General features: G+C 39.3%; 1 protein-coding gene across 2 annotated transcripts in view; it reads right to left on the bottom strand.

Annotated features, from left to right (window-relative positions):
* The window catches only part of syk (spleen tyrosine kinase), a 33,204-nt gene extending 21,235 nt beyond the window's left edge, over positions 1–11,969 (bottom strand). For both annotated transcript variants that reach the window (XM_042509358.1, XM_042509359.1), the window contains exons 1-3: positions 11,684–11,969; positions 6,341–6,792; positions 4,562–4,722 (exon numbers count right to left, since the gene is read on the bottom strand). In XM_042509358.1, the coding sequence (XP_042365292.1) occupies positions 4,562–4,722; positions 6,341–6,742 (563 nt within the window). In that variant the 5' untranslated portion in view covers positions 6,743–6,792; positions 11,684–11,969. The remainder of the gene's footprint in view (positions 1–4,561; positions 4,723–6,340; positions 6,793–11,683) is intronic.
* Between the last annotated feature and the right edge of the window lie 326 nt (positions 11,970–12,295).

Here is a 12,295-nt window from a genome sequence, read left to right as displayed (position 1 = left end):
AAATCCTCACAAGGATTTGTAAAGTTTGGAGAGGCCCCACATTACCAGTTGTTAAGTTATAATCCTAATCAATAGCAAAAATTAGCAGAAAGGTTGTTGTCAATGTTGTAGTGGCATTAAAGGAATACTTTGACCCCAGAGATGATCATTTGTATATTAGTTATTCATCCCATCCTGCATGCCTGGATGGTAAACAAAGAACCCAAGAACACAGAAAATTCTGAATGGATTGAAGTTATAGGGGTTAGCTTTTAACAATAGCAAAAATATTAACTCTGAACTCTGAGCAAATTGATGTGATTTCTTTCAAAAATGTGGGAAAAAGGCAATGAGCAACTTGCCAAGAAATGTTCAACAATGTGCAAGTAATTAGTTGATTTACAAAATCATATATATTTATAATTATCATAGCTACATATTTAAAATTATGTTACAGAATTATAATTTTTCAGCAGTTTTTCAGTTTATCTCTTTGTTGTTGTTTTTTTTTTTTTAAATTCTATTATTTTCCAAATAATTTTCTTTTTACTCATTTCTTGCTAATTTGGGGTAATTTCTTCTTTCGTTGCTCATTGCCCATGTTTTTCGACAGTTTGCTCAGGTTTCAAAGGCTTAAAACATTTCTTCACAAAGTCTTGTACAACTCCTGCAGTATGATCCAAGTCTAATTTATTCAGTTGCATGCTCAGTTCTTCCCAAACACAAAACCAGTTTTGTGAAAATCTTATTTAAAACACCTGTGCATGAGAGTAGTGTAAAGTGTGTAGATTTGAAACTCTGCTTATGCACTCCACTAAAATGCTCAGTCATGCTATTCATCTGTGCATGAAACTGTTTAAGCTTAGACAGTTCACACTACACACCTGTCATAGTTGATAAAATAAACATAAAATGGCTGCACTGTTCACACCACACAACCTGCAGTGTTGTAATTTTCATCTTGAAGTCGTTGTGGTTTTCACACTACATGACTGACCAGCGACAGGAGGTCACACGCTACAAAATCTCTCATGTCATGTGATGCGCTGGTCGACCCACAGTCCTGGGTGGGGGGATGCTAACTAAAAGATGGCAGAATCAAAAGGCGACAAAACAGTGTTCAGACAAATCAGGTTGAAACACTGTGTGCAGTAGTCAATCTTCCACCTTCTCTTCCCATCTCTGTCACTCTCTCTCCCTCTAAAACACACATGTCCTCAGCCCATTTCACGCGCTCGCATTAATTTTAGCTCACTGACAAATCTTGATATTTTGCCTGCTCGATAATCACAGTAAAGTAAGGCCTAAGTGGTGTAGTTTAAGTTAGGAATTATGCGGGAGGTGTTATAAATTGTAAGGTTTAAGTGAAAAGTCTTAAGTTTGGTAAGTACTAAGCATACAAGTGGATAAATAAGACATGGATTATGCTGCATGATTTGTGTGAGAGCTTGTAAACAAGTGTTTTGATATAATCTTACTGCTAGTATATGCAGACCCGTATATCTGTCCCCCTCTCTCAGTGACATAAAGAATGCCCTCACATAAAACTGGTCTGTCTCTGAAGTAGAAAGATGCAAATACTTTTAAAGTTGGTGCTACATGGCCAGAGAAAACAGAGAAAAAGAGCTGTGGCATTGGGTTTTGCTTAATAGGTAGAAAACCTACAACTACCAGAATGCTAGTTGATGTACTGTGGACTGGTCTGTGTAAAATGCTGCCTTCATGTGCTCTTGAGAAATATTGTAACGAGCACATGAACGTCCCCCCAACGTCATAATTACGAGTGAGAATTTGGGAAATTTTGATGATACCCCATAAAAATAAGAATAAGTATGTGTATCACTAAGTGAACATGTTCTCATTTCAAGTCATCTACATACTATACTCTTGGTATCTTTCTGCATCTGCTGCTGACATTCAACCAGCACATTCAACCGACACTGGAAAGTCAACAAAAGCACATGGTTAGACGTGGGCTACAAAGGCTTGGGTTTTTAGGTTTAGGCAACACAAGCAAGTGGTTCCTTTTAGGAAAAAAACATCATGGTTTGGCTCTTCATTCCTATAGGAAGTGAACACCAGGTTCCTGGGTGAAAGTACGCGGTCATGCTGCCTTCATGAGCATGTGAATGGCCCTCCAAAGTCGTAATTGCAAGTGGGAAATTTGGATAATACTCGAGTTGCCAAAGTGTGGTGTTTGCATGAAGTTTCAGGGCAGCAGAAATGGTGAAAGCATGGAAATGGTGTCAACAATTGATGGTAGGTTTTTTGAGCCAGAGGTTTAATTACGTGTGAACTTGGTCATAATAGTAGATCTGTATTTGAAAATATATATTGTTTTCTTTGAGCTCGTTCTGGATATTGTGAACCCCGGAGAAATATGCAAAATTCTCACAGTGAAATGATTGGTTAAACTTGGATAGGATAGTTACAATTTTTCTCAGTTACAATATCGTCTCCCCCCTGGAACTGTTCAAATACATCACTAGCACAAATAACTCTACATGCTGTCTGGACCCTATCCCATCCACCCTCCTCAAGAACTGCCTCCCTGTTATCTCCCGCCTCATCACCATTATCATCAACACCTCCTTCAGCACTGGCTCTGTCCCCCAACCTCTCAAACTGGCCTGTGTTACTCCTATCCTCAAGAAACCCGGTCTCGACCCCATCTCCTTCAGTAAGTACCAGCCTATCTCCAACCTCCCCTTCATCTCCAAAACTCTAGAACGTGTTGTTGCCACCCAGTGGAAAACACATCTCTCCTCCAATAACCTCTATGAAACATTTCAGTCTGGATTCCGCATTAAAAAAAACACAGAAACAGCACTCTTCAAAGTTACAAATGATCTCCTCCTCTCCTCAGACTCTGGACATATTAACATCCTCATCCTCTTCAACCTCTCTGCAGCCTCTGACACCATCAACCAAGCTATCCTCCAGTCCCGTCTCCAATCCTCCCTCAACATCAATGGCACCGCCCTCACCTGGTTTAAATCCTATCTCACTAACAGACAACATTTCATCAAGATCAATAACTGCGCCTCCTCTATTGCCCCTCTGTCCCACAGTGTCCCTCAAGTAGGGCTGGGCAATAAAACTTAATGATATCAATTGCCAAATAACTTTTCCTCAATTGAAATATGAGACGTACTCGATAGAATTTCGATTGAACACATTCCAGCCATGTTTGACAGTGGCACGGCCAACCAAATGCAGTGAATGACTCTGACTCTAGAGTACAGCTGACTGTTTGATAACTGAGTCTAATGTGCTTCCACAGTGTTTAATTATCACAGATCAAACAGCTGATGGTCCAACAGCAGCACCACACTGCAACAGCCACATTTGCAGCAGTGGAAAGTGACTTCTTTAGACATCTATAGACTATTTGTTAGTTTCAGGTTCAGTCAGACTTTGGATGGAATTATTTAGAAACACCAGGACGCATCGCTCCGTGTCTCATCCAGCTGCTCGTGCTGAGCTTGTTATCAGTACCAGGGGCAGATGTAATATTTTGGGGGCCTAGGGCCACAAGCACATTACATTATTTTCACCCTTTCTTGAACTCGTAATGTTGGCAAGCTGTTGGCAGCTATGGGAGAAGTAGGCCAACTCAAAAGTTCTTTTTTTTCTGAGTAAAATGGTTAATAGCACAGACGTTTCACAAAAGACTCAAAGAAGTTCAGGTCAGAGTCCTGCAGTCAGGAGAGGTTGGCCTATTATCAGCACAATGCGCTTAAATTTACCTGAAGTTTGTTTGAGCTTTTAATTTTTATTTAGTGCTGGAAAGTTTAATAAATAATAATAAAGCATATGTTTATTACACTCCAACACCATGGTCAAATGAAACTGTCAGTGAATTATGATATCTTCATATCTCACTTCAGAGTCAAAGGGGTCCTTTAAGCTTGACAGAAATAATGATTTGATATATATCGTGATATATATCGATAACGACTGATATGAAAAAAATTATCGTGATAAGACTTTTTTCCCTGCCCTACCCTCAAGGGATGGTGCTTGGTCCCCTCCTCTGTTATGCCGATGACATTCAACTCTAAATCTCAACCAAAACCATCTCCACTCAAATCCAAACCACTCTCACCGACTGCCTGTCTGAAATCAAAGTCTGGATACAAACAAATTTTCTTAAACTGAACTGTGACAAATCTGAACTCATTATTATTAACACAGTCCTCTCCTTTCAACCCCACATTAATCAAATTACCAAAACTGCATTCTTCCACCTCCTGTCTCCACCCATCTCTCTCCCTCTCAGCTGCTCAAACTCTCATTCACGCCTTTGTCACTTCCCATCTTGATTACTGTAACAGCATCCTCTTCAGTTACAGCTTCAAAGCTCTGAATAAACTACAATACATCCAAAACTCTGCTGCCCGACTCCTCACTCAAACCTCTTCCAACAACCACATCACCTGAAAAAGTGCACTATAAATAAAATGTATTATCATTATTATTATATTATTATTATTATTATTATTATTATTATTAATTCATTTCACACAATTAACTACAAACACAGCCAGAAGATATACAAAAACACTTGTAAAATACTTACAGGAATTTTCCATTTGTACGGGAGCCGTTTTGAAGCCTGGGCTCAGAGTCCTCTCTGGTTATCGATCCATGGAACCAGGGCATTTTTTCATGTGCCGTGGTGGAGATGAGCTTCTCCAGCTGAGGCCTCTGGCTGATGATGGCCTGCTCCAGAGCTGCTCCCTGCACATACACACGAGCTATGTGCATACACTTATAATGACAATATGAAGGCCAAGCCTTTTCTCACCTGTTTTTCAACATATTATTACAGCAACCTCTACAGTTACCGTTTCCATCTTTACTCCTGCCAAGGAGGTTATGTGTTCAGTTCATTTTACATAATCAAATGTAAAAATACAATGACTCCATATCACAATCCACATTCACGGGTACAAGTTATCCTCTGCATAACCTACACATGGAGCTGGTAGACCCTTCTCATTCCGAAGACATTAAATACTGCCGCTGTTGATGTGATTTTGGGATAAGGTCCTGACACAACAAAAAAACACTTTTCATGTCCACATGAAAGGTCGTTGGATGGGGTCAGCTGAGAATGCTGCTGCACAGAACCGTTCGCAGTGTTATTATACGCCACAGGACGGTTGGACGGCACCTGCCACGCAGCATGATACACAGAATGGGTGGCATTAGTTGAGAATGCAGCCGGATGGAACCTGTCGTGTCTGCATAATACACCGCTGGATGGTGTCACTGCCGGTACTGATGTCATATAGTGAGCATAAAGGTCCCTATAGGGCAGGCAGGAAGGGCGGTGGATGAATCCAACACTATTAACTTTCATTTCCGGTGTTTGCTTCCCATCTGAATGTGATGTCTTTTTTCTTCTTACCATGTGCCTATTTTGCCTAACCTGACCATCTGTGCCAGCATGTGCGTTTATAGATGTCCTGGAGTTGGCTGCCATGTGTTTGCCATGTGCTTTTGTTGACAATACACGGAAGCTGCATTCCCAGAAGGTCAATAGCAGAAACAAAGGGATACAGATACAAAAGGCCACTGTGACGACTTGGGATGAGAATGTGTTGGAGCTGCTTTTTCTCAAACTATAAAGGTATGGCGACTCACGCATTAAAGTCTGTGGTTTCTTAGACCAATTCACTGCCCCTCCTGCCTGCTCTATAGATGCCCTCATGCTCCTTATATTATGTTGTTACCAGCAGCATTTTAACCTGACACTGTCCTGCTGTGTTCATGTAGACGCAACAGGTTCTGTCCAACTGTATCCTGAAGTGATGCTGCCCGTTCCCCTTATCATGCTAGCTCTGTCCGTCCAGCAGCATATCATATGGACGGGAAAGGTGGCTTTTTGTGTTGGGATGTAGGGCTTAAAGCACCAACAAAGCAGCAATATTTAACAACTTCACAAACTTTAGAGGTGATAGCACATTTAGTAAATCTTGAGTTGGACAGTTTCATTGTCAACCTTGGAAAAAGTAAATTATCTCAAGGTCCACAAGTGTTCTTTTTAAACCATCCGAACGGTAGAGTAAATTTTTTTCAATCATCAGCTATTTAACTATTTTGTAAAATAATGTTAGGAGAAAACTACAGTTCATTACAGCTTCAGTTTTATTTTTTGTATTGCCATCTCTCATTTGCATTCACCAAAGTGATTACTGAGACCTGGAAACACAGAGGTCTCACTAAAAAGAAGTAAGAAGGGTCAAGAAACACAATACTTAAAATGCCACTCAAATTATATGTTGTAAACACCCCTCTTCGTCTTGTAGATATCCTAACTGGCTTTGACTTCCAGGGTAGAGTTAAAACTAACCTGCAGGTTCCATGTCTGCTTCACATACTCTCGGATCAGTTTCTCCTTCAGGTCCTCAAACGGCCCCACCTTTGGCTGCATGTTCTTGGGCCTGTTGCAGGGTTTCTTTAGCAGACACACAAGGCCGTCCGTCTCCTGGGAGTGGTAGTCGATCACATCCACAGGGCTCCTGTGGCTTTTACCTCCAGCGATAGCATATGTGTCATTGGGTTCTCTTTCAATGGTGTAGTGGTAGCAGCGGCCTGAATGCAACACAGACAGTGCAAAGCCACCCAGATAGTTTCGGCTTTGCCGTAGCAGGTACAGGCCGTTACTTGTGCCCCCCTGCTGCAGGTAGTCCTCTGCCTCCTCCCTGGTGATGTTTCCATAGAAGAATGGCAATGCATTCACCTCGTCAGCCATGTTGGCTTCTGGATAGTTGACCCCCTCTCAGCCACCAGGATGCAATTGCCCTGAAAAACAAAAGGAAACCAGAAACAATCAGGATTAATTGCACTGTTGGCACTAGTCGACTTTTGTCTTCTTTTCATCGTCTGATTCAGCATCTTATAGTCTGGCAGTGAGAGAAATCACTCGACCGGCAGTTCAGCTCAGTCCACCAGAAGGAAAAAACAGAAGAGAAAAGCAAACAAATGACTGAAGTCACTCGGACGTGAAATTAAAACAGACTTGTTATATTAGGTAAGATTTTAGATCGAACTAGGATTTAAATATTTTCTTCATTAAACTTGTGTGACACTGAGTAAATCTGCAGGATTATTTTTTATCCATTGAGCAGAAATAGTTTTATAATATTTTTAATGTTTACTAGCTTATGGTGAATATTATTTGTTCTTTCAACATTGGGTTGTGTTGTGTCACCACTTTGTGTCCTTCTCTCCCCTCTGCTCCTCCGTCCACTCACAGCCCACATTACTCACCACAACCTCCATTCTCATGTCCCTCGCTGACCTGCTGACTTACATCTCATTTTCACTCTCAATATCTGATCACTAATGTTCCACAGAGACAGCTTTCAAAATATATCAGATTAAACTTTGAGCTGATTTGCGAGAACCACTAAAACAGATATTTCTCTCACTTACAGAACAGCGCACAGTCTTTAACCTGAAGGCTCCAGCCTGCAAAAAGCTCAGTCAAAAAATGGTGACTGGACTGTATTTCTACCGCACTTTGCACTTTTATCACTTTTCTTTTATATTTTTTCTAAAGAGAGCACAACTCACTTCAGAGCCACTCATTCATCTCTACACACACACTGAAACAGAGAAGTCGCATGAAGTGTTGGCTGCACATCAGGAGCAGTTTGGGGTCTAACATTAGCTGTCACACGGCGGTCTGCAAATACACCACGTACTGACAGTTACAAATGTGCTGGGACACATAACAGCAACTGTGCTTCCTTCCTAATTTGTTTTTAAGCCCAACAAGGTCTTTGTTGTTTCAGATAAAAAATAACCTCAATGTCTGATTTTTTTTCGCTTCCAGTTGAAGTAAATGTCTTTAATCTTTTTTTTTAAGATTATGTTTTGGGGCTTTTATTGCCTTGGAAGAGAGAGAGAGAGAGAGAGTGAAAGGGGGAGACATGCAGCAAAGGGCCAAGGCCGGAACTGAACCCACAGCTGCTGCGGCAAGGACATAACCTCTGTACATGTGGCGCTGCTCTATCCACTGAGCCACTAGGCTTTAATCTTTTTGAATGGACTTAGTACAGAAACGTCTGCCTGTCCAGAAAAAGCAGCCGTCCTGTCAAAGTTGCAGCAAATCTAATTAAGTAAGTCTGCTCCAGTTTTTCTGATATTTTAACGAAGTGACTCCTAAGAACCCTGAGGTTATTAGGGCGTAAATATAGATGATGCAGGCAGAGTGGGTTCACTGGGCCCGGGGTTTGGGGGACCTGTAGAGAGAACGCGACCTTGCCAGTGACTGAGAGTGCCCCAGGGGAACACACCTGTGTTTAAAAAAGAAAAAAAGATGTTGTGATGTTGACACTGTCCAACAACATTATATACTATATTATATTTCGATTATATTGATACAGACAAGTATCATTTCTTAATCACATATCATTCTGTTGTGCACTGCTGCTGCACTGCTATTAATTAAACAAATCTCACTTTACCTAGAAGGTGAAATTGTGAAATTGTCCTTAAATCTTTCCTGTATTCTTTTTCCTGTCGTGCATATCTTATTATTATTATTATTGTTGTTGTTATTGTTATTGTTATTCATTTTATTTCATTTACGTATTTATTTATTTATTTATTTTACTTCCCTAGTTCTTCATCTGTTTGTTTTGTTTGATGTTTCGAAAGTTTTCTGGTCCTGAAGAACAAAAACTGTTCAAGACCAACAAAGTGCTGAAAATGTTTAATTTCAACATCCATAATTTTAAGACTCAATCTCTACATGAACAGCTCTTAAACTGACCTTGTGATGAGATTTTTGTATCAAAAACTTCAGGTTTGCCCTTTTTTTTAATAAAATATGCAACACAATCGCCAGCAAAAAGTGATGTTTCTGAAACCATAGTTTGCCACATAATGTGGCGGATATATTAAAACCTTTCGTTTCAACAGTACTGTTTTGGTGGTCTGCCGCCTGGCAGGCATCTGCATAACTGCCATGTCATTCATTGTCCTTTTTCTAGTCTTGGTGACCACATAGAATGCCCTAAAATTTGTTATATATAATATATGCATATACTGCATCACTTCAAATACGCTGAGATGATACCTGTGCAACATGTAAATGTAACATATTTATTTGCAGAAATGTACAATGCCAACATTTATATTTACATTAACATTTACTCCTGGTTATAAAATTTCTTAATAATGATCAAGATTCAAAGTTTAGTAAAGTAAAGCAGCTATACTTTAGACCTTTATGTGTCTCATCAGCCTGACCTCACTGTGTTTCTCTGCTGATCTTTAGGTTTAAAATTAACTACAGCTGTATAATCAGTGACATGTACTCAAAACCAATATGAAAGTACCTCTTTTGGAGCTAAATGGCTGCTATAAAGATAAATTATTATATCGCATCAAAATACTGTTTCTATAGTAGGATCATTCAGCCCCGTCTAACAAAAGTGCTTAATGGACTGCTTTTCTAGTCTTGGTGACCACTCAGAATGCTCTTACAGTGCAGGCATCATTCACACACACATTCACACACTGATGTATCATACAAAGTGCCACCTGCTCATCACATAATCATCAAACGTTCGCAATTTAGGAGATCAGTATCTTGCCCAGGGACCAGACTGGGTTCTAGACTGCTTTGAACGGGAGGGCAGTGAGAGATGTTGGTGGGTAATATGAGTTATTCTTTAGGACTGTATACTGAACTGTTTCTTGTTTTAATCCAAAGCCAAATGAGTATCATTTTTTTAAAGGGTTTAAGGACATGTGGGGCTTAGACCTGACCTCAGTAAGGGGTTGCAGGGGAATCCTCCCCCAGGAAAATTTGTTTTATAAACAGGCTCAATTTTGTGCTTTTTTATGCACTCTGGCAATGACACTCAAGGGCTGGTGGGCCAAATCTAGTCCCAGATAGGGTGCTGGGTGGCCCTCTAACCATTTTGTGATTCACACTGGAAATTGTAAGTATACATAAGGTGCAAGGGTGCACCCCGACAGAGGTCCTACATAAACCCTAGAATCTTAGAAATGTCTTAAAATCCTTGAAAAGTCCTAAAATCTTCAGAATGTTCTAAAACTTGAGAAATTCCCTACAATCCAAAAAATGTCCTAAAATCTTCAAATTCAAGGAATATCCTAAAATCCTAAAAAACTTCCTCAAATCTATAAAATGTCCTAAAATCCTAGAAATGTCAAAAATCCTTAAAATGTCCTAATTTCTAGAAATGAATTTAAAATTTAAAATTTCCTAAACTTTTAGAAATGTCCTAAAATCTTTAAAATGTCCCAATTTCAAAAAATGTCCTAAAATCCGAGAAATGGAAAACATGTATGGGGCTGCTATGACTGGCCCCTGACCTCCTGTCATTTTGCAGAGGTGTTTCTCTATCTACAGCCAGTCATGAGCCCACAAACATTCACAATAGAGTCATGAGTCCCGACATGATTAATATGGTTGGAAAGACGCAAAGACAAGGTTGTGCTACACACACCTGTACACATAAATTCTTGTTTTTATTCATTATTTATTCTGAAATAATGCATATATATTTATACCTTTATCCATTTGGCCTTAAACTGTTATTGAAATGAAACTGATGATCTGATAAGTTCAGAGGGAACTGCTGACAACTCAGACATCTCAAGTGTGACAAGTGGAGAGTAGACATTTTTTTAGGGGGTTTAAAAGTATTTCCCTCTAAAATATAGTGAAGTCAAAATATTAACCCTTTACAATCTGGATCGACATCACTTTTCTTGTGCTGCATTTGGATGCCTTTGGCAGGTATTTTAACCTTTGAACCCTGAGCAAATTGTTTGAATTCTTTTAAAAAAATAGTAAAAAAGGCAATGAGCAACTTACAGAGAACGTCTCACCTATTGAAAAAAATTAGTTGGTTTAGAAAAATATTTTTAAAAGGCTAGGGGAACTTGCTCATAAAGCTATATCTATAATAATAAGAATAATATCTTTAAAATTATGCAGAATAATTATTATTTTTCAAGCACTTTTTTTCCAGGTCATTTCCATGTGTTTACTGGGTTTGTTTTTTTTTTTTACCTTGAGGCGGGGTTTTGTGCTAATTTGCTGATTTTTTTTAGGAATTGTTCTTGTTCTTTTTACCAACTTCTCACAAAGTTTTGGGTCATTTCTGCTTAAGATGCTCATCTTCTCATCTTTAATCTCTCTTTTTTTTTTAACAAATTAAGCCAGTTGGCTAAGGTGTCAAAGAGTTAAGTAACAGAAATGAAAATATTAAAGTTCTTGAAATGTCCTTAAATCCACTGTTCAAGACCTGAACAAACTCTATTTTTACTCATAAGAATAAAAGCGCCTCCTCGTCATGTTACATATTCAAGTCCTAAATATGAATTTGATTTCTAAGAAAACTCTTTTAGTCTCTCTCATTGGGGTAAATTAATAAAGAGTGGTATAAGGTCAATTAACACGTGAAATGATTCTATGATGTTATATGTTTATCATTAATTTCCTGAAACAAGAACAGCTGCTCTGAGCGTGTGGCAGATTTTTCTTGTTTTATCAAAATTGAATCAGCAAAGTGAGCAATGAAATGACTTGAGATAAACCCAGTGAAAAAAGGAAGTGTTATTCTTCATTTTGAAACAAGGAACTGTGATGGTGAAGTCCAAAAAGTCTCTAACCAGACATAAAAGAAAACCCAAAAACGGCACTTACTGTGTGCGATGTGGTGGAGTGTTTGCAGAGTGTTGGTCCTCCTGTCGTTTGGTTCTTTCAGTTCTTCAGCATTTCAGCTGCCAGTGGTCTGAACATGTGAACAGATCATCTTAAAGCGAGCCAGCACCTGACAAAAATAATAAGTTATTGTCACACACATGAAAGCAGTCAGTCACTGATGATGATCCCGCCTGCGTTTCCCAGTTGGACCACATGAACAGTCACTGGGCGGACTGGTACACAGCCACTGTGTGGACTGCTTTACAGTGAGGTGGTGCAGCGCAGAAGCTTCCTCATTTCAACGACTTCCTTGACAATTTAATTCTTTTACTTCCCTTTTTTTTTATCTTAACACTGACCACCACGTCTGCTGCTCACAGGAAATGATGTGACAAACGTGATGACTCAAATGACGGCGCAATTAACCTAAAGATTACTCAGATGGATTTCATTATATTTTTTTAAATATATTTTTCGATGAGGAAGAACCTTGTTGACCTTGGAAACAGCAATGTTGATGGACAAAAAATATCTTGAGAAAAAAAACAAGAAAACTGTACTGAGGGAGACCCTGCACAGCAGCTGGAAGCTTCAAGCATCTAATTACTGGAC

This window comes from Plectropomus leopardus, chromosome 20 (assembly GCF_008729295.1).
Source record: "Plectropomus leopardus isolate mb chromosome 20, YSFRI_Pleo_2.0, whole genome shotgun sequence".
NCBI lineage: Eukaryota > Metazoa > Chordata > Actinopteri > Perciformes > Serranidae > Plectropomus > Plectropomus leopardus.
This window is presented reverse-complemented; position numbering and strand designations above follow the sequence as displayed.